The sequence below is a fragment of the Xenia sp. Carnegie-2017 genome, unplaced genomic scaffold (assembly GCF_021976095.1).
Source record: "Xenia sp. Carnegie-2017 unplaced genomic scaffold, XeniaSp_v1 HiC_scaffold_24, whole genome shotgun sequence".
In the NCBI taxonomy this organism is placed as follows: Eukaryota; Metazoa; Cnidaria; class Anthozoa; order Malacalcyonacea; family Xeniidae; genus Xenia; species Xenia sp. Carnegie-2017.
The window spans coordinates 9,094,124-9,118,225 of record NW_025813487.1 but is presented as its reverse complement, the minus strand read 5'-3'; the positions used below and the strand labels follow the sequence as shown (position 1 = coordinate 9,118,225).

Sequence of the window (24,102 nt, the reverse complement as noted above, 5' to 3'; positions counted from 1 at the left end):
TGCCTCTCATATCAACTTAATATATATATAACTTGTAATTGAAAATGCAATAATTAAAAAGTATTAAAAAATTTATTTCAGTGCAAGACAGTATTGATTAGGTCGTTTAATGAAATCATACGCAAACATGCATTAATTGAAATGTCAACAATGTTGGAGATCATGCATAAAACTAAATGAAATTATCTTTAAGATAATGTAGTTGACATGTCATGATCAAACATACGGAGAAATTTTATCATCAAAGATCAAATTTATTCTCGTGGCAAGATGATTTTTCGCATTTTATTGGGACCTTTAAGGAAGAAAAATTATAAAAAGTTTGCGTTTATGACTGAAATAAAAGTTCTTGCATATACACCCACAAGCGGGAAAAACGATAATTCCACATTCTTAAAACGTTTCAAATCAATAAAAACAAAGTATTCACCAACTATAAATCTTTAATCAACAAAGAAAAACTTACCCTTAGCCTGAGGTACACGATACAAAATTTGTATGTTTTTAACTTCAAATACTTTCACAAACCGTGCAAGGTTACATATTAATAATTTATCTGCTGTAGGTGAAAAATCTGCGTATATAACACCGTAAGTATAATAACGTATGTCTTTTATGAAGGGTTCTTCCAGAAATATGTCATCCCAATCATAAACTAGTTTGTATTCATGCCACATACAGTAAAATTTTTGATCATTTAATTCAACTTTAGAAAACACATGATACTTAGAGCTACATGCAAATACGTGCACATTTTAATAATTTCAAAATTCACTGATATTTCTTTTCGCTTGTTTTCAACATTGACAAACACAAAAGAATCAGTTTTATGACAAGCAAATGATACATCACTCACCTCAATATATTTTTTTGTACCTTTTAGTTCATCAAAACTATAAACAAGTTTTGTCAAATCATTATTCTATAGCTCGTAAGGGTATTTCACCCAAACGCGTCGAGCTACCAAAACACCAATCTACCTGCACTCTATCGTCAGCATGAGATGGCTAAGAAAAGGGAATATGGTGATCGAGTAAGAGAGATTGAATATGCTGCTTTTACAGCACTGGTCTTTTCAACATCAGTTGGCTTGGGGAAAGAGACTGCAATTGCTTATAAACGGCTAGCTGATCTGCTGGCACAAAAGAGAAAGCTGCAATATGGCATCACGCTAGCGTGGATGCGTTGTAAACTGTCTTTCGTACTGATTAGGTCAGCAATTACAGGAAGTCGATCTGCCTCAACTCACGAACATACTTTAAATATTGACCTAGGTTATTGGGAAAGTTGTCTTACATTTGACTGTCCCTTTATCATGGATATTTTAAACACTGATTTTAGTCATATTTGATTCAGTTTTTTTAACTTTTATATTTGTAATAAATAATAATGATCATAATAAAATACGTTTCTTCTTTATTATTCTATAGCTCAGGAATTTTTTTGCCGTAAGCAAAACAACTCCATTTCCTACAGCAACCATATCTCTAACAAAACATTCCTTGACAACAAAGTCACATGTGTTGACAATGTATATAATTACCTTGAATTTTCTTCATTGCTCCGACACAGCAGTTTTCCATTTGAGCAAAATTTCTTGCTACTAAAACTGTAAATGTTGGTTAAAGATGCACAAGCTATTGAATATAGATGTAAGTCATATCCGTATTTAAACAAAAGAACACTGTCGCTGTTCAAAATAAAATAAAACATTTTTGCACTCTTAAAGGGAAAGCTTGATCTGTTGTCATCAAAAGGATCAAGAGGATACAAAAAATGTTGGGGATAAAAATCTAAGTCAGGAAGTTTCTTACTAGTTTGATATACAATATTGTCAGGTTCATTCCCGAAGAAAAGATACAAACAACACCAAGAATGAAGACCAACAGTGAACAAAAAAATCATCGTCATAAGCGAATGTTTCACAATTATTCGCTACTTTATATATTCAAAACACTCTTTCTTTCTTAATGACGAACAAATATCTTTCAGAATTAAAAAAACACAGTGAGCTCACATTATTGCATCTAACGTTGCGCTTCTCTCACCTTTCTCAACGTCCCATACTGTCAAAGTATCTTTGTAACTAGTAACCATTGTGTACTTATCCTTAGAAAAACATTTGTTGGTAAAGAACTTAGAAGTAGAATCATCACAATGGAACGGACTGTAGGAAATTTTACCATTAATATCTAGCATCTTATCAACAGCAGAAATAATAAATGCACGATTTTGAGAAATATTGTCTTCAAACCAAGCTAAAACTCTTTAAAACCAATTCCCGTGTTCCTTAAAAAATTTTCAGAGTGATGTCTAATTTCACTTTCAAAGTCACAACTTGCAAGGTTTTTGTCAAAATATCTTCTTCTGGACCTAAGTAAGAGTGATGTCGTATTTGATGCACTTCGTCGATAATTATTTCGACGCTTTTTACCTGTTGTAAATCTTTCTCTAGTTCCTCCACTGCTCTCTTAATACCTCTTTGATCAGTTTCAATATCAGCTAAATCATTCTTTAATCTATCACATGCTCTCAAAATTCTTTCACATTCTTCATTACCAAAGGACTCACTCTTTAAATTATTTATTTCCTCCTGACTTTTCCATCCAAAATTTTCAAATTTATCAAAGCTTACAGAAGTGTTAGGTAAGTGAGCAAAACGATCATTACGAAATAACCTGGTACGGGTAATATCTGCTTCAGTTGAATAATCAGTGACATTAGGCATGTTTTCCCATATTGGATCCCGAGGTGGTTTTAAGCCACAAATATTACGCAGGCGAACACATAGTAAATTAATGTCAAACTTATTTTTATTTGGTAATATTGGAGGATAAGGGTACAGTAGATCCTATTGATGTTGCATTTGTGTGATTATCTCTTTGAAACAAAAGCTTATCATAATTTTCAGGATCATTTAATGCAAGAATCAAACCAGTACCTGATAGTTGTTTCCTTATTGTTATTCTTAAACCTTCTCCACCAACATCAACAATCAATATAAACAATTTAAAATCATTAAAACATTAATATTCTTGTCTGAGCTCCAGACAGACCTCCTGTCGCTACCTTCAGTAAAAAAGTAGGTAAGACTTCCATGGTACAAATTTATTGTGATTGTAATGGAAAACTTGGGGCTGGTTGCACAAAGGCCGAATAGCGTTATCCATTGGATAGCATAATGTTTTAAAGTTTTACAAAATCATTTAAATGGAAAAATATGTGATTTGAACTAAGCAATCATTGAAATAAAATATTGCTTCTAAGATTACAGATCTTTTTTTTCCTATAGAAAATATCACCACTTTTTTTACAAGCAGTGGCGTAACCAGGAAAAATAGTAACTAACGCCCACCTACGCCGCCCCCCACCAGGTGTGTCCGGGGGCATGCTCCCCCAGAATATTTTGAAATTTAGAGGTATGGAAACAGCATTTCCCGCTATTTGGAGGGTGAATTATTTGTTGTACAATACGTTATAAAACCCCTTTTTATTAGCTGCATTCTTAATGCCCTAATTGTAAAAACTGCAAATAGTTAAAAAGGTACTAAAGGTGGCTCAGAGAAACGTTACGTAGAAGACAATTGTCGCCTAAAACATAATAAATAAAACTCATCACTGTCCCTGAATAAACGGAAGAAATTTGGATTAGCACAATAAATAATATAGTATACGACACTTCCTAAAATGCTTACAGAGAGATTATTCTTAACATTCCACTTTTTAGTTTACACTTGTTTAGATTGGGGCAGGTAGACAGGGATGGCTTCATTCTTTAAAGTTATGCTTAATTTTCTCATTGAAGTACCATACATTATAAGAACAAATATCAAAACACATACAATACCCATCATTTATAAAGAAAGGCCAGCCTCCTGGGTTTTTCTACAAATTTTTCAACCACCCCATTATGCAACACCTCTGGTTCTTCTTTTTGTTCAATGATATCTTTGTAAATAGATATTCTACACAAAGAGCTAAGCCGACCTTGAACCAATCTATTCCTCAAACAGCTTTTGACCCTTTTCAAGCAAGAAAACGACCTCTCTACTGAAGCACTTGCCACTGCCAAGACACCATTCAATTCAATTTTAACAAACTTACCACTTATCAGTTGACGATGTATTTAAGCATCTCATTACTGCACTTATTGTGAAAGTCCTTGTCATTGTAAATGAAGGAAAGTTGACTCTCCAAAGTTGGGATGTCAAAATGAGGACTATACTTATCCTTGAGAAGATTGATCTTCTCCCGTGGAACTATGCCCTTCCATGTAGTAAATAGTTTAGGATTTACAAGGTCTAAGAACTCCAACTGATTAAAATCTTGAAATCGTTCACTTAACATGCCTTTAATGGAATCAATAATCTCAAAATAAAGCTGTTTATAATTGTATCTACCATCTGCTCCGGTTCCTGTTAGGCCAACTTTTTCTAGTGAAGTTTGATAAAACTCAGTGAAAGCTTGATCTGTGCGAAGTGATACAATAAACTTCTTGAAATAGTCAATCTTGCTTATGCCATAGTTAAAATGGGTTTCCCTAATTTGAAGAATGGAATACAAAATTTTGGACTGTTCTATAATCCTGTAAAATACACACACTAGAAAACAAAAGAGAAAGCTATCAAGATAATGCAGTAAGCCACTTATTTTACTTAATGACTCATCATCCCATCCAGCTGGTTTTTTAAGTACCTCCTCAAAATATCTAAAAGTTTTTCATAGTTTTTGTGCAATACATTGATTACTCGAGAGCGATGATACCATCTTGTTTCACCAGTGGCAGGAAACTCAAGGTTGTTTGATGTGAGAAAAGTTTTCACTTTTGAGGCATTGCTTGTAAATGTGCTGAATGTACCTATAATAATGAAAAAGATTTTAACAGGAGAAATTGATGAGGCTGACTGGCATAGGACCAGGTTCAACCTATGAGCTGCACAATGAACAAAATGAGCAAAAGGATACTCTTGTCAAACCAATGCTTGAACAACATTGATATGGCCAGAAATGACAGAAGCACCCCTATATGTTTGCAAAACCAGTTTTTCTTTTATAACAGAATACTCACTAAGTTTTCTTTGGCAACTTGTGATATTGCTGTAGCATTTCTGTTCATACTTACATCGACAAATCCTAATTGCCTCTCAATAATTTTACTTGCTTTGTCAAACCGAGCAATAGCACTTAGCTGCTCTTTGGTGAACACATCAGATGCTTCATCAACCTAAATACTCATAAATGTGCAATCATTTATTTCTTTTATGATTTCATCTTCAATAATTGAAACAAGACAGCTGATAAGATCATTTTACATTACGGGGGAGACTCCAGTAAATCTTCTGTTGCCAACTATATCAGATTGTGCTATTCTACTGTGCAGTCGACGCTTAAAAACAGAATCAAACTTAGCAAAACATTCGAGCAATTCTCTATAATTATCTTTGTTCGAGCTACCTTCGGACTCCTCGTTACATCTAAATGGCAATTCTTGCTTTGACGAATACAGCACTGCCTCAGTAACAGTTTTTAAAATTTTTCTATTTGCTATTTGTCTTACCTCCTCATTGTGACACTGAATCTCATTTCTTCTTGCAAGGGACATAAGACAATCAATTCGTTTACTAGCTCCATAAGTATTCCATGTCTTAAAAGCAGTTAAATGCAATTTAGATTTTTCATGCTTCTTAGCATCAGACATAATCCTCCACACATCCATGTAGCCATTCTTCATTTTTTCCCTTTTGAAAATTTCATGATTTAAGAAACCAAAAGATAATCTATTTAAATAACGTCTAAACTGGCCAAAGTACAGAAGCTTTGATCTGTCCTCACCTAATTTTGACGTACGCATTTGCTATCTGTTATAAATATGCCTGCGTTAAATATTTAAGGTATAGTAGTAGTATAGGAAATGTTACATAGCAACTCTCAGAAACTACACCAGCTGTCCTACTTAGTTTCGGTTAGGTATACTTAGACCACGTGCTGGAAAACGTAGAGATCCAATTGATTTTCCACTTGTAAATGTCCTAAAAACTTTTTCTATCTTAAAAACCAACATGGAATAATTTTTGCAAATATATATGTATATATGTATATATATGTTATAGCCCACAGCAAAGTAACCAAATAAAGTGATCAAATACAATCAACTTGTTCGACTGTAGATGACATAGATGATTAGCAAAAACACAAAAAAAACAATACTGGTTTACCCTAAAGTACCTTGAATGATAACCTACATTAGTGTAAGTGTGTGGAGTAAGATCTGTTGCTTTTTATGGCTTGCCTAAAAAAATTATGAGCAACACTATAAAAACATATAAGTTATTCTACACTAAGATTTTAGATCAGGCTTAAAAAGCTGCAACAATTTATAGCAACATTTTAGGTCAGGAATCACTGGAGTCACATTATTCAAACACAAACATAACGCAATAATTTTTCAACAAAACAATTTCTTTACGATTACATTCTATATTACAATGCAAAATTAATAAAAGTCATGCAAATACTTGTTATTAAAATCGACTAAAATTATTCCATTATCTTTTTGCCAAATTTTGACACACATATCAACTGCCTGTTTTTGTCCTACAAAATGAACAATTCATTTCCTTCAAATGGACAGTAATATCACATATACATAGTTCCATACAACAATAAATCATTGACTAATAATGTAACTAGCCCACTCTTGTTAGTCCTGCTATGCAAATTTTTGAGCATCATAATCATTCATTTCTTTAGAATACGGCCACATTAATTTTCAATTTTTAAATTTGCACAGTAAAACTTAATGAGTGAACTGGTTACGCTACATTTATTGACGACATATACAAAGAAAACATAGAAAATTTAGAAAATAACTATTGAAAAATCCTTAAAAGACTTAATTTCTTGAGAAAAACGTTCAAAGTATCGTATACTTCTCATCGTTGTAGATTGACGTTACTTTCACATATTGATGTTACTTTAGACTAGACATATTATTTATATAAAACAAAGCAGACATGAAACTGTCACTCCAGGTTGAGGCATCGACAAAATGCTAACGATAGCCCATTTGGTACAAAACCTTTGTAATCATGCGACATTCTTCTATTCTCTCTCACAAATGTTCAGTCACTTTAAGTGTTTACAGTTTGTGAACAACATTTGAAAATCTCTTGAAAATGGTTGTGTGGATGAACATTTTTCACTTTCAGGTTTTGAAAGTGTTGTCAACAAAGTCAATAACCAATATCACAGTAAAATCACAGAGCTTTTGTCCTCCAGTTCTGCTCGCAGATGAAACTTCATAGTTTAAGAAAATAGAAAACTGTGCCACAAAGTGCTTTAGTAGATAAATTAGTCATTCTTTGGTTTAAAGTAAGACAGTGAAAATTTTCATTATGCTTTAAATTGATACATATCAAATCTCGTTGGACATCCATTTCCAGTATGCTCGCTGATCTTTGAGTGGATAAAGCTCTTTTAATTGTTGAAGAATTTTATTACAAATACGTTTAATTAAGTTCTTAGGCTTCGCTTGCCCAACAATACAAAGCCCTCTTTTGTCGAAGTCCATAAATAATACGATTTATTCACAAAGCACAGGTGTTTACAGAGCAAAAATTCTTGATTTAAAATTTCTCAGTAAAAGTCATAGATGTATCCTCGAGCTTCCTTTCACATGCAGTACTGTAGCTTTTGTTCTTTCTTTGTAGTTGCAAAACTCTTTATAGCTTTTGTTAACTTTTCTCGTTCGTACAATAACACATAGTTTGGATAGTTTAGAATCAATGGGACGTGTTTATCACAAAATTGAATGTCCATTATGAAGTTGAATTCTATTGTACAGTTTACTGCTTCACATGTTTCTTCACATTTATTGGTTCACGTGGTTTGGTTTTCTATATATTTGCTTTAATAATTTACTTCAGCATTCATACTAGTCAAAGTTTTTAGTAAAAGACAGTGTAAAGTACAGAATGAAGAGTAGAGTGAATTTAAAATTATTTGGACTGTAATTTCTTTGATTAGAGCCTCTCTAACTATAAGTTTTAACAATACAAACTTGCCTAACCGCATATACATGAGCTTGGCTTTCAAAAATGTTCTACCTTCTTCAAAATAAATCCAGTCAAGATCTTTACGAACCACAATACACTGCGCTGCCCATGCTTATTGTTTAAATTTATAATTATTTGACCCTCTCAATTGTGCAAGAATTGAATACGTTCGTACTGATCTTTGCCAATTTTAACCCAAAATCCTATAACAATACTTGAACGAAATACCACTATTTTAATCATTTATAACATTATTTTCTTCGACATATTCTTCTACAAACATTTAGACCGATTCGGGCTGAGAGTTTGTTGAAGAATATGTCGAAGTTTATTGTGTTGGACTTTATATGGAACAAGTCCTTTTATGGGTTTTTTATTTGGTAACAATTATTGACTGAGACTAAAGAAAAAAGTTACCTCACTTATTGATTGTGACTGAATGAAACAAAGACACTGTGTCTCAAGATTTCAAACAATTAGTGTTTCGTTGTTTGCCAATTTCAAACAAAAATTGACAACAACGTTAATAAACGTTTCCATTGGCTAACATCTTCGAGTCCTCTTCACCTTATCTTAGAATTTGATCACAGTTATGTAATAAAATGTAATACAGTAACAATTGATTGTCATTATGTTACTATAAAAGAAGAATTCCTTTTACATAATACAGCATATGTTAACTTTAATCAAAAATGAAAAGAATCCAAAAAGCTAATGTAGCTATAAAATTTTGGTTGTGACATATGGCTAAAGACATGAAATCGTTCCTAATAAAAAAAAATGACATAATAAATAGTGATCACCTGAAAAAATGAAATGAAATTACAGTCACTGAAAATATGACGTTTGAAAAAAATGACATGCATGCATGCATGGGTTTTCTTGGCCATCATAGAAACATGGTCATGAAATAAGAACAATATGTCATCATCGATCAAACAAACTGAAAAATATTGCGTTGAATGATCCATATTATTTTGAGGTAATATGATTTTAAATCCTTCAGCCAAAACGTTATTATCGTCAAAGAAGGTATAAACATGTTTGCTTTTGCGGCAGAAACAAGCATACACGCCTAATAATGAAAGTTCGTGACGGCAACAATTTCTTTTATTTTTAGTATCAACCAACCATAAGGTACTGAACTTTCACGTATTATGTATCTACTATCCAGAAACGCAATGCTACCGTCAACTTCATCTCCTGTAACATTATAAATAATTTGTTTGTTATTGACGTCATATACGTGTAGAAAATGGTAGTACTCGAACACCAACAACTTATCTGCCAATGGGGAAAATTCAGCGCGATCAACACTTCTTATTTGATTCTGACAAATGTCTTCCCAACCATCTACAAGATTTTCTACACCACAAAGAGTAAGTTTTTATTCTAACATAGACTTGTGCAAACACGTGAAACTTAACGCTACATGCTATTACTAAAACCGACAAATGCTTACGTCTTTCAAACTTTAGTGCAAATTCTTCTCGCTTGTTTTCGATATTAAAAAACACAACAGAGTTAGCTGTCTGACAAGCAATTAATACATCACTCACACTCAAAATTCTCTTGGTTTCTTTCAGTTCATCAAAACTGTACAGCAAATTTGTCAAGTCATTATTCCAAAGCTCTGGAATATCATATTCTCTATGCAAAATTACTGCATTTTTTTACTGCTATTATGTCCTTAAGAAGACATTTCCTTACAAAAGTGTCACCCGTATTCAGATTTTTAATGATCAAATTTGATTTTTCTTGACTTCTTTCTTTAAAGTCATTAAACTGATATAGAAAATTGCCATTGGTGCAAATTTTACTGCCACATTTAACATCAGTTGTTAAGTGTGTGAGCGGTACTAAAAATACATAAGGGTTGACATTTTTGCCAAACACGAGAACATTGTCGTCATTTAACAAACAAAAAATGTTTCCGCATTTGTCGGGGAAAAAGAAATTGGAATGATGTTATCAAAAGGATCAATAGGAAACAAATAATCATACAAGCTCTTACTAGCAAAATTAGTAAGTTCTTCACCATTGGGATTTACAATGAATAATTTCTTACCAGACTTACAGCACCAAGAGTTATCGCCTATACTGGACATGATACAAAGACCAGTAGGCAATTTATGCGAGAAAACGAATGGCTCATAACCTTCCGATACATCGTATATACGAAATCCCACCCCCTTCTCCACCACCTCCCCCTTCTCCACCTTCTCAGTAACACCCAAAAATCTTTCGGATTTACTAAAACAGAGCGAAGTTATGTAATTGTGCAATGTAAAATTTTGCTTCTTTTCTTCTTTTTTAACGTCCCATACTGTCAAAGTATCTAAATAACTAGTGACCATTGTGTACTTATCCTTGGAAAAACATTGGTTCTCAAAGAACTTAGAAGTAAAATCATCACAATGAAACGGACTAGGGCATATTTTCCCTTTAATATTTATCACCTTGTCTAGTTGAGAAGCAAAAATTAAATCTTTAAATGGATGAAAGACAACACAAAACCCGAGGTTTCCCGCTTCCCTTAACTGAATTCTCATGTTTTTTATCCATAAGCACCTGTTTGTGTTCAACGAAAAAAGTTGTACAAATTCTGTGAGATACCCACAAACGACGTAATCATGATTGCGAGAAACATCGAGCGATACTACTTTTGCTCTTAGTAGAAAAAGCCGAGCTTTCACAAAACCTGTATCGATTTTCTCGAGATATGGGTGATCATTAAAACGTTTTTAAGCAAATCGGAAGCCTGCGACGCAAGACCATTAACTTGATTAATAACATTTTGCAAAATTCTTTTCATCATCACTATTGAAATGCCATGTAAGAACAACGTAAATGTCATTAAATAATGATCGAATTTTCTCAAGAAGATCAAAATACACGGCATGCTCATTAATCAAGAAAAATTTTCCAAAGTAAGATCTGCATCAATCCAAACAGAGGCAAGTAAAATTTCTAAGTCAATGAGATATTTACCAACATTTTGAACCAAATCATTGTTATTGGAAATTTCCAGCGCGTGATGCAACCAATACTTGACTGAATACCTCACTGTCACATGCTTAATTTTGTCATAGTTTACACCTTCAGCTTTGAGATTATCCAAAGTTTTAAGCAAAATTGTAAAACAACTCGATGACCACGTGAAGTTTCTACTGAGTAATCATGTGTTCGATCATCCAACAACCAATCAATTAAGGATTTGTGAAAAAACGAAACACATCCATCTTCATTGGTAACAAACAGACAAGAGATAATTTTTCTAACCCCAATTGAGGCGCGCTTCGAATTAAAACAAAGTATATTCTCGACTATTTGCCACGGAAGAGGTCCTTTAGCTACAGTCAAAATACTTAACATTAATAGAAATGCTTTTTCACTGATTTTAAACGAATCTAATAATTCCTTACTTAATCTTGTTAAGCAAATTTCATAATATTCATTGAGATCTTTTGGTATGGAACCATTCAACAAATCCTGATTTTTCACTTCACCGCTAAGAAGCGAAGCAATATAAGTCCGTCAGCTTTTTCTACCAAAATGTTTTTAAAATTAGGAAGGCTGTCAGTAGAGCCAATTCCTTCTTCAATCAAAAATTTAATATCCTCTAAATTGCGATCATCGCTGCAATTAATGAACAGTGGATTTAATTTTTCGAACTTATTCAAAGCAACTTCGTTAGGTCTCGTGGTAATTACAAAGCGAAAACAAGGCGGAAGTTTGTGTAAGTGGTTGGCAATCAAATTAGTAAGGTCATCCCTTTCTAGATAACCACATTCATCAAGGGCATCCAGCACAACTAACATTCGCTTGGGAAGTTCTGAGATATTATAAAACAACTCAGTAAAAGAAGGAAAATAATCCTTCAACATTCATGTTATTCAAAGGCTGAGAGAGTTGACCTGAGAGTTTTTTCACAAGAAGTTGTTTGTAAGCAGGAAAATTACGACTAACTTGCAACGCTAAAGATTGAAGAAGTACATTGGCTTTATTGTAACGACTGTTGTTGTGTTGAAAGAAATGAACTGCAGTCAAATATTGTGGATAACGTTTACATAAAGTAGCTGCAATTACAGATTTACCCATACCAGCAACAGCAGAAATAATAAATGCGCGATTTTGAGAAGTATCGTCTTCAAACCAAGCTAAAACTCTTTAAAACCCAATCACGTGTTCCCTTTAAAATTTTTCATAATGATGCCTTATTTCACTTTCAAAGTTACAACTTACAAGTTTTTTGTCAACATATCTTCTTCTGGACCTAAGTGAGAGTGATGTCGTATTTCATGTACTTCGTCTTTAATTACTGAGACGCTATCTTTTACTTGTTCCAATTCTTTCTCTAAACCATCCACAGTTCTCTTAACACCTTTCTGATGAGTTTGAATAAGATCAGTCAAATCGCTTTTGAACGCATCCCATTCTTTCGAAATCCTTTCACACTCTTCATTACCAAATGACTTATTCTTTATTCTATCTATTTCTTCCTTACTTATTCCTAAACTTTGTAATGGTTTGCTTATTTCCAACCATAAACTTCCAAATTTTTCAAAGCTTACTGATGTTTTAGGATTGTGACCAAAATTCTTATTACGAAAAAGCCTAATACGAGTAATATTTGCTTCAGTTGAAGGATCATTGGGATCGTTTACTGACGTCCAGATTGGATCATGCGGTGGCTTCATACCACAAATATTACGCAGGAGAATACAAAGTAAAGTAATGTCAAACTCATTTTCATTTGGTAACATTGGAGGAGGAGGATACAGTAAATCCCATTGATGTTGCTTTATTTGCTTATCTTTTAGCAACAAAAGTTTATCATAATTTTTACTGTCATTTAAAACATTAAATAAATCAGTACCTGACAGTTGTTTCCTCAATGTTATTCTTAAAGCCTCTCCACCACAATCAACAATCAGTCCCATCAACTTAATCCAGTTAGTTTCCTCTTCCGCCTTCCTTAAAGCTGACGCCATCACAACATCTAAAGCCAAAAGCAGCTTACACTTTAATGATACAAATTCATCGTTTTTAAAGAAGAGTCTGGTGCATGAAATATTAATATTTACATCCAAACTATTATAAATTAATAAGGGCACAGATCTAGGTTTTCTCAAATCAGTCACGCGACTGATGCTTATAGTTGAAATATTACTTATCAAATCTAATGATTACAATTTCTTGTGATCATTTAATTCCCGATTTATTATCGTTGGAAATACATTGACAAAATTCTGTTTTACTTCTGAAAACCTAAATAAATATCTCGTTGGTAAACAGATCGGTGGATTTTAACATATCTCGAATTATATTAACTGACTGACTGATAAGTGAGGTGGCTCGACTGGTTTCATGGATAAGGCAGTTTAAGAACGCTCATTTGAGCCATTCCATTGGTCAATAGTGTAATTGATTCGTTAAATTTTTGTCTTATTGCGACTAGTTTAACCGATTTCGACTTATAGCCAACTGAGCTAACACAGTCAAGCTTACTGTTGGAATTGATTGTTTTATCGTTTCATAGTAATTTTCTAAAGCATGATAAAAATTACGATCAGAGCCACCACTGGAATTCAGGAAAATCTATTGTGATCGTCTAAACCAATCGCAATAAGACAAAAATTATTAATCGCTCTAACAATTGGTTGTTATTATTGTTCAAAGGCCCCTATCACATTCATCTTAACAATACTCCACTGAACCATGGAATACGCACGTCATGTGAGTTAACAATTTTCCGTTGATTATTTATTGATTTAATTTAAATGACGTGAATGAACGTTTAATCACGATGTTATTTATAATTTGTAATTTTTAAAAAGCTAACATTTTTCTGTAATGATGACATTAAAAGAATGAGCAGCTATCTATAACTTATTTGAAGTAAAGCTTGATTTTCCACAGGACAAAAAAATATTATTGGGGTGAAGGGCCAACATGGTAACTATTATGCTAAGTATGTCAAGAAGTCAGGTAAAGTCGTGACAGCCATAAAAACGGTCAGCAGAAAATTGTAAAAAGAAAACCAATCAAAAATCTTTATCCTACTATTTTATTGGATGAAAGGAATATTTCTTGATATCATGATCATATATCGCCAGAAAAATATTTAACGTTGACGTGGATGATAACATAAAGAATTTTAAATATTTCTCACAGCAGGCTGCAGTTCCTTATTTAATTGCAATGTGAGGTCACGCGCGTGATCTCGCGTAACTTCCACGTATATGGGTCAAACGTCTTAAATTTTGACAAGATAGACAACTCTCAACACACAATGACCGACCATTGACCCATGAAAGGGAGAGAACATTTTTAAGTGCATAACTATAATAGTCCAGCTGTTAACGACAAAAAAAACACCTAACCCTTCACTTTGATGATACAAGTATGAAACTTTCTCACATTCTTACTATGCCTAGTAACACAAAATTTTGATATAGGGCCAGCCCATATTTTACATTTAAAACGAGTTCTGCGAATGTCGTGTTTGATGACGTCATCGGTAGTAAAAAAAACATAAAGTTCAGAGAAATCTGCAATTTCCCTGTATATTCTTATACAACAGCTAAAGACGATGGAAAAACTATATTACAACTTTTTCTTTTGGGCAATACTTTCCCAAATATTGTGCATGGAATATTCTGAAAAGTGCTGAGTCAGCACTTTTATATATATTATATATATGTATATAAAGTGTATAACAATGTGCCCTCACGGCTTTCACCATAGTGCAATGATAAATCGTATCGAAACAATGAAGAACATTCAATTAAGTTTCTTTAAGATTTATTACCTTACTTGTGTTAGCATTCAGAATAACCTAATTGAAAAAACCTAATTGGAAAGAAGATATGTCAAAGGATCATCCTCAGTTTCTGTATTGGACCAGAGTTTTGGAACTAGAATTACTTTGTTTACAACTAGTGCGATCATTTAGAGAAGCTAATTTCTCCTTATACTTCCAGTCAATTAAGCAACTTGTCCCTTGGATGTTTGGTTTGGACAATGTTAATTATGCAAGATGGCTTTCTGTCCATATCTGTGATATGTCGGAGCTTCCATTCAAACACCCTGACGTCTTTAACCAGTTCTCCAAGGGCTCGTTTGTGGTGCATAAAACGAAGAAACAGTTTTCAGCTATAGCATTAGATCATGCTCACGAGCAGGTTAATGCAGTGGTAAAGGGAGAAGTTGGTGCTGTGGGACTAACCGAAAACCTTTCAGCTTTAAGGAGATGGATGATTGCAGGTCCAGAAATTGCACGAATAATTAGGGAATTCGAGATGAGTACACATGTCGACAGTCAGCTACACCATGAGCAAACTCCATCCATTCAAAGAGAATTTTATAAAGATGTCTCAAATGTCGTCTCCAATTTTCATGGGATGGGGAATCCTTTTGTAGAAGAGAGCGAAGACCTATTTGCCATCCACACAAATGACGTGATGAACAGTTCCGTTGTTGACACGGTGAAGAATGTTGTAACCCTTGGAGAAGAACAATATCAAGCATTTGTTAAAGAAAGATTTGTTGAGAGAAGCAAGAGTATTACTGAAACGTTGAAAAAAAATAGTCTGCCAACGTTTAAAACAGGAAGAAAAAGTGTTTCGTCAAAATATAAAGTAAATATACAAACTCTGAAACTAGACTGTGCTTTATTTTCAAGATTGTATATAGCCAGTCAAAATCGAAGTGGTGATCTTGATGATTTCTTTAAATATGAGAACAAACCATGGCCACCATCTCTCTCACAAGCAGGAAGTTTGCGTACTGGTAATAAAGCAGACTTGACAAAGTGTATCGAGCCCATTACCAAAGTTCAGTCACCAACTCCCGATGTTATTATTTTAGACGGGCTGTTGTTGTTCAAATGATTTCACCTGGAACTTGGGAAACGTTCGAAGAGTACGCTCAGTTTGCTTTCATTCCTTATGTGTTAAAGCAATTTCAATCAGCTAAAAGAATTGATTTAGTGTGGGATGTATACAAAGAGGATTCGCTGAAAAAAAACGCACGGGAGAAGAGAGGCTTTGGTCAACGCCGCAAGGTTTCATCGACAGCACGTATCCCTACTGACTGGAAGGGCTTCCTGCGCGTAGATGCCAACAAAATGGATCTATTCAATTTCTTAGCGCAGAAAGTTATTTCCCAGCAGATTCAAGAAGGAAGAGACAGTACATTTGAAGAAAAGGTCTTGTGCTTCCCTAAAAGAACCGAAGTATCAATGTTGGAATCATGTAATCATGAAGAGGCTGACACACGATTGATGGTGCACGTGTTAGATGCAAGTGACTGCGGCCACCAGAGGATTGTTGTAAGAACAAATGATACAGACGTATTGATACTGGCCATTTCAATTGTGAAAAACATCAAAGCAGAAGAATTATGGATTCTTTATGGCACAGGAAAGCACTCGCGTTATATTCCCGCGCATACAATTGCATCGACTATCGGACCTGACAAGGCATCTGTTCTACCGTTGTTTAACGCTTTTACGGGTTGTGATACTGTTTCCTTTTTTGGAGGTCGAGGAAAGAAAACTGCATGGGATGTATGGAATGTATTTCCAGAGCTAACATTAGCGTTGCAAGAGCTAAATTTGTTGCCAGAAAGGATTGATTGTTCGTCCTTGCAGGTAATTCAGAAACCGCCAAAGGCATGTATTATCTATCAAATAAGGTCTCTATTATGATTCATATAATGTTTTGCAGGTGATTGAGCGATATGTGGTCCTCTTATACGATCGTACAAGTAATCTCACCAGAGTCAATGAGGCTAGACAAGACTTGTTTGCCAAAAAGTCCAGAACACTGGATAACATTCCACCAACCCAAGAAGCGTTGCTCCAGCACACTAAGCGTTCATTGTTGCAGGGTGGATTTTTCTGGGGGCAGTGCTGCTTGAAAGAGCAGGTTATACCAACTCCGTCAGGTTGGGGCTGGTACCGTGATGAAAATTCTTGGTTACCAAAGTGGACAAATCTCCCTCAAGTTAAAGATGCCTGTTATGAACTTATTCGTTGCGGATGCAAAAGTTCATGTTCTAGTCGTTGTAAATACGTCAAAGCACATTTAGTTTGTACTCGTTTGTGTAATTGTGGGGGTGATTGTCAATAACATGAGGGCATTAAAATTATTTTAATATTACTGCTCTTCGTTAGGCGCTTTTCCAATGTATTTAAGAAAGAGCAATAGCACAAAACAAAAGTGCTGAGTCAGCACTTTTAAAACACTTTTATTGTAGAATATTTCAGAATGTATTGCTCAAAAGCAAAAGTTGTAATATAGTTTTTTTATCGTCTTTAGCTGTTGTATAAGAATATACAGGGAAATTGCAGATTTCTCTGAACTTTATTTTTTTTACTACCGATGACGTCATCAAACACGACATTCGCAGAACTCGTTATAAATGTAAAATATGAGCTGGCCCTATATCAAAATTTTGTGTTACTAGGCATAGTAAGAATGTGAGAAAGTTTCATACTTGTATCATCAAAGTGAAGAATTTTATCATTAACAGCTGGACTATAAATGGTATTGTAGCATCAGTGTAGACATTATATACGCAAATTTTAATAGTTCATACGAAAGTAGATGTTTGCGGAAATTTTAATTTTGCTGTCCTATGTCCATGATCATCTCACCAACTCGAGGTATTTGAATGTAGTCAATCCAGAATTGATAACATTCTAAACTCGAGCCTTCAGAATGTTAACATGGTGCCAGCACTAACGAAAAGCGTTATAGTTAAAGTGCAAATTTTTATGGATAAATTAATGTTCTACAACGTTTCGTGTTTGTAGCAATTTCATTGTACTATTGTAAGCCTTTACAGTTTGCAGAAAATTAGTGCGAGTGCATTTAGATATTTCTTAGCACTGATAACAAATCTCTAAAAAATCATGAAACATAAAATGAGCGTTGATGCTAGACACCCCACTGGAAACTTTACACTACGACTGAAATGTACTGACTGACTCATACAAACATTTGCAACACACCACAATACTGTAAAGTTTCCATGGAACATTTGTACTAAAAAGTAAAAGTTATTGAAATGATAGCTCTAGCAGCAGGAATGTAAACTTATTAGACAACCAGTGAAGAAAGAATAGCAGACAAAAGCCTCTATTTAATCTTGTTGTAAGAATGAAGGTAGGTAAGTCTGAACACTAATTAAAAAAAGCCATTAATACAGCAAGTCAAACATGTATTTCCGCATTTGTGTGCAGAATTTTGTCTTTTCATTTGTATATACTACACAACAATGACTGTATGGACAAAATACAACATTAATCATTGACTTAATTGATTCACTTGTTACGATAAAATAACTGTAGCAATAATTTCAATCCTGAAGGTTTCAAGATCAACTTTATTTTTTCTCGCGTCTTCATGTTTCAATAAAAACATATAAATCATGAATATCGATATTAAATTTATAGAAAATTTTTTCTGGCTCCATTCCTATCATTCTTTTCCTGTCATAAAACAGATTTATTTATGTGCATGGATAAAAACGAGCGATTACAAATATAATCACCTATATATATATAATGTTATTGCACGATAAAGTCTTTTTTCTTGATGCTCCACGGGATGTATTTAGGTACAGGCCTGTGACCCCCCTGTTTCCTGCTGACTGTATCTGAATATAGTCCGGTATTGATAGGCTGTTCCTGGGAACAGTCCGTTATTGTTGGGTTGTATTTGGATACAGCCTCAGCTAACTTACAAGTTTTGCAATGTTTTATTTAATCACTGTTTCACATCGACTAAAGGCTCAAAATTACTACCTATCTCTATTGAATACAGTCTATAATATACCCTTTTTTCACGTGATTTTATCTTACTAATGACTAACTATATGATTACGTAATTCAAATTGTCACATTTCCTTACACTCTCCTCCTATTCGTTCTCCGTTGGAAACGAATATAGATACAAATCATTTACTAGAAAACTACCATTATAACAAACAATATAAAATTATTAATATTAAGAAATGTTAATTTTCTAATGATTGAAATTACTTTGTTTTCTTAATTTTCCTACTCTTCTTTTTCTACTTCGTCTTGTATCTGACATTCTGAAACACTTGCGGCATTTCTCCTTCGTTTGAATTCAGGGGCATCTACCTTCATATCCGTGTCCAGGATAGTTTCATGTTTACTAGCTACGTCACAAGATAACTCTATAGGATACAGTAATTGGAGGGGTTGTTCAATTATACTCTTCGCAACTCTCAGCTTTGCTCCATATACAACAACTTCGTTTTCTGTTACTAATCGCTCCACAACTCTAAATGTCCATTTGAGTCGATTTTTCTCCTCGCCCTTTATAATCGCAACGATACCAATGCTGATGTTTGCCTTTTTTCCCGTTATATTTCATGTTATATCTCTCACGTATTTCCCCACCCCATTCGCGCAATTAACCGTTTGAAGGTTGTGAGAAAATTTAGAATGTCTATAGACTTTGTTAATTCGGAGTTTGATACCGGAGTAATTTTCATGTGATAGTACATATCATCCTATAAATAACTCTTCACGTGCTTTTCACTGTCGAAAACATCAAAATTGTCTTAAACAACATTCGCAATAATACGTAGCATGTCAGAATGTTTGCCAAACCAAAATATATAAGAAAGTGTGATATGTACTCGTATGATCTCATTCCGTCATTCGAACGATTAACGTGAAACGTGTTAATGGGACACGGTCCACATTGGATTGCTGTTAAATGAGACAAGGTTTCGCCAATTGTTTGAGAAGAGATTATTTTGATCTCCGAAGAAATTGTTTTGATCCCCAAAGAGACTGTTTTGATCACCGAAGAGATTTATTTGCCCTGCAAAGAGGTTCTTTTGCCCCGCAAAACATGATAAAAAAAGAAAGTAAGTACCAAACACGAAAATCACAATCCTGAAACATTAATGGTTTCAGTACGGAATCGTTGCAATGGCCAAACCCAAACGCGATGGCGTTACTAAGAGCAATCTTAACCTAATCGCTGATTGGATAAGTTTAAAAGACAGCGTATCTGAATGGCTAAAAGTTACGCACGGTATGGTAGAGTAGAGTAGAGTAGAGTAACGGTGCAACTATTAGTTTATTACATAGTTTACTGACAAATTGTCGGATCCCAGAAAACGGATCCTCTAAACACAAAAAGTGAGCCTCCGACAGACTGATTCGTCCAGTTAAAAAATCGTGTGAAAATAGAGTTTGCTCTATTTTCATCAATCAAGATCAAAGAAAACTGACTAGTCAAATTACATAGATTTGAGAAAGACAAGTGAACAACAGCAAAATACAAAAAAATATCGATAAATGTCCTGGATAACACAAATATAAATATCTAAACGAACATAAATATCAACAAAATTATCCGACAGTCTGAGCAATAAACCAAATTAAAGTCGGAACCGAAACAATCGGATACGACAAATCCAATCGTGTGAACGGGCCTATGTGCGTAACAAACGCAAATCATGAAGTTTCAGCGCAAAGAATATATTTTAGTGTTAACAGCAGAGAACGTTGATTCCTAGAGAACATAATGTACATTCAAGTGTGTATATACAGAAATAAAGAATCCCCGAGAATTCAACATAAACTTTTTCTACTAATATCTACTTTTAATCGTGCAATTCTACTTCATTTTACCCACTACATTTAACCTGCAACTTGAGACATAGGGTCACTTTTTCAGACAGAAAAACAAGGTATAGATAATGTCCTTGGTACAGAGTTATATGGTAACTATATTCACATGTGAAATAACTTTTTGTGAAGCATTTTTTATTGATGTTTTAAAACATTTTGGTTTTACTTTTATACAATTTGGCACATGGAACATTTTCAAGATAATTTTGCTAAACACAACCACATGAAAAGAAGTAAAATTTTAAGAAGATCCGTGTTTAATCCCCTTATCCGTTTTTTATCCCCACATGCGTGTTTTATCCCAACCCAAATTGGACTATATACCAAACAGACAGTACATTCTACTAAGTAAAAGTTCTTAGTACTGATCGCTGGAAGAGATAAAATTGATATTTGTGATCCCTTGCGTTAATATGTGAGAGCTAAAAAATATTTCATACGTGACGTCCAAATTACAATTTGCCTAACCTTTTAAAGTTAGTAAAGATAAATTCTTTGATTAAGTACCTAGTCTTAAATTAATACGAGAAAGCATTGTCCAAATGAGCTTTAAAGGTTCGGAAAGATGTAAATAAACGTGTCATTAAACTGTGGTCAAATTTAAAAATATTACTACCAAAATGTACATAAATGTAGCTCAGTAAAACCTTTCACTGCTTTCTATTGTATTAAATCACGAAGTATATAAAGTAAAGAAGCAAAGAAGTTGATTTTTGTGATCAAGCAACTATGAAGGCTTTATTGTTATTCATTCTTTCCTTTCTTGCAATTCTAAATGTCATCATGGCATGTATAAAGTAAGCACAAAGGTTCTATGCATGAAAAAATAATATGAATGAGTCAAATATCAAAACATGAAGCTAGTATATTTATTGGTAAATTGGCAGTGTTGGTATATAATTCATCGTTAATATCCCACATAATTCAGATATCATTCCTTTTGTAAATTCTTCTGTTTACCCATTTAATAAAATGTTCCTATAGCTTGGTTAGCAGTTAGATCATTTTAATGTATAATTCTTAATATAAAAGATTTGATTTTAAATTACCAGTGTATTTTGTAATGGTGAAGGATAAATGTGTATGGGTGAAGGATGAATGTGTATAAATGCTCATCTTTGCAAATAAAGTGTCTTGCCACATATATATATATAGCTTATTTTTTCTAAAATTACCCTTGTTTTAGAAGTAAGACGACCGTGTGAACAAAATTATGCTTGCTTTAGTTCTTTACATGTCACATACTCAACAAACGGATGAGAGATTTAATATAAACAACGCGACCACATACATATCAGTTAAAAATGGTGATCATAATTCATAATTTAATGTTACATCAATCTTTCATCTATGTAAGTTTTGTTACATAAACACATTCAAATAGTGAACGAAACTGAAGAGTGAGCTCCATACAATTAACAACATTTTGTTAGACACACATCAATTAGTCAAAAGTGGCGTCGGCAAAAAATGAAGGTGATACTTGATTGGACATACTACCCCCCCTACATAAATTTTCACAGTTCCCATATTTTCCATGGAAAAGTGTGCTATTTTGATCTCTCCCATACCTTTGAACAGGTTTTGCTTTCTTTTACCATGCAGTATATTGTCAATAGTTAGAAAGTTGGTATATCAATTTAGATATGATTTCTCATGCATGTTTAGTCATACTTTATCGAGATGCTGCTTTAGCTAATTTGTTATGTCGGTAATGTGGTTCTAAAATATCACTTAATTTTTCTAAAATTACCTTCGTTTTAGAAGTAAGAAGATCGTGTTATCAAAATTATGCTTGATTTGGTTCTTTACATGTCACATATTCAACAAACGGATGAGAAATTTAATATAAACCGCGCGACCACATACATATCAGTCGAAAAATGGTGATCATAATTCATACCATATTGTAACATCAATCTTTTATCCATGTAAGTTTTATTACATAAACACATTTAAATAGCAAGCGAAAATGAAGAGTGAATCAGCATCTCCTTCATCAAACAGTATAATAAAACATTAATGATGTCTATGTAGAACATTCTAGTTATATAACTAAGTATACATCACTCACTAAAAACAATTGTTATAGAAATAAAAATACATAAATAAGAACCTCATGCAGAGTACATAATAACATTGAGATTAGTCAAATTCCCAAGGACTAGTGTTAAATCTTATAAAGTTCCCCAAGTTTTAACTCAGGAATAGAGAATCACCTATCTAAGACGGGATATGAATGCCAATGGTTAAGACACGATTTTCGAAACTGTGAATGGATTTTTTCCCCTCATTAATCAAGAATGCCATTCATGTATATTCTTGCACAAATCAGTTCGTATTATAAAAAATCTTTGTTATTGAATAAACCATTGTAAATTATGAATACATGGGCAAACATCAACTGCACGCAATTATATTTACGTATGATAAATGAAGACACTGTAGATACAACAGTAAGTTGTAATAAAAGTATATCTTAAAACTGTTAAAACAAACATGATCAAAAGTGAAATTTTAAAAGCTCACTGTGTTACATGAATCCACATTTCACAAAAATAGAATCGGTTGCGTTCTTTCTCTGTGTAAAAACATTTTTCCTATTTTTAACATTTGCTTATTTTACAAATGTTCTTAATTTAAAAATTAATGGTTTGCTCTATACAATTAACAACATCTTGTTAGAGAAACAGAGATTAGTCAAAAGTGGCGTCGGTAAAAAATGGAGGTGATACTTGATTGGACATGCTACCCCCCCTACATAAATTTTCACAGATTCCCATTTTTTCCATGGAAAAGTGTGCTATTTTGACCTCTCCCATACCTTTGAACAGGTTTTGCTTTCCCTTACCATGCAGTATATTGTCAATAGTTAGAAAGTTGGTATATCAATTTAGATATGATTTCTCATTCATGTTTAGTCATACTTTATCGAGATGCTGCTATAGCTAATTTGTTATGTCGGTAATGTGGTTATAAAATATCGCTTAATTTTTCTAAATTTACCTTCGTTTTAGAAGTAAGAAGATCGTGTAAACAAAATTATGCATGATTTAGTTCTTTACATGTCACATACTCAACAAACGGATGAGAGATTTAAGATAAACCGCGCGACCTCATACATTTCAGTCGAAAATGGTGATCATAATTCATACCTTATTGTTACATCAATCTTTTATCCATGTAAGTTTTATTACATAAGCACATTTAAATAGCAAACGAAAATGAAGAGTGAATCAGCATCTACTTCATCAAACAGTATAATAAAACATTAATGATGTCTATGTAGAACATTCTAGTTATATAACTAAGTATACATCACTCACTAAAAACAATTGTTATAGAAATAAAAATACATAA

At 33.5% G+C, this 24,102-nt stretch overlaps 1 protein-coding gene across 9 annotated transcripts in view; it reads right to left on the bottom strand.

Moving 5' to 3' along the window:
• Positions 1-6,441: 6,441 nt before the first annotated feature.
• LOC124450596 overlaps positions 6,442-24,102 on the bottom strand; it is a 23,020-nt gene continuing 5,359 nt past the window's right edge. For 3 of the 9 annotated variants that reach the window (XM_047001231.1, XM_047001229.1, XM_047001232.1), the window contains exons 2-4: positions 12,934-13,056; positions 9,186-9,257; positions 6,442-6,594 (exon numbers count right to left, since the gene is read on the bottom strand). In XM_047001231.1, coding sequence (XP_046857187.1) covers positions 6,494-6,594; positions 9,186-9,257; positions 12,934-13,048 — 288 coding nt within the window. In that variant the 5' untranslated portion in view covers positions 13,049-13,056 and the 3' untranslated portion in view covers positions 6,442-6,493. Of the gene's footprint in view, positions 6,595-9,185; positions 9,258-12,299; positions 12,443-12,933; positions 13,057-22,495; positions 22,516-22,645; positions 22,773-23,748; positions 23,777-23,897; positions 24,070-24,102 lie in introns of those variants that run through there. The other 6 variants (XR_006950117.1, XM_047001230.1, XM_047001234.1 and 3 more) reach the window with 6 other exon arrangements.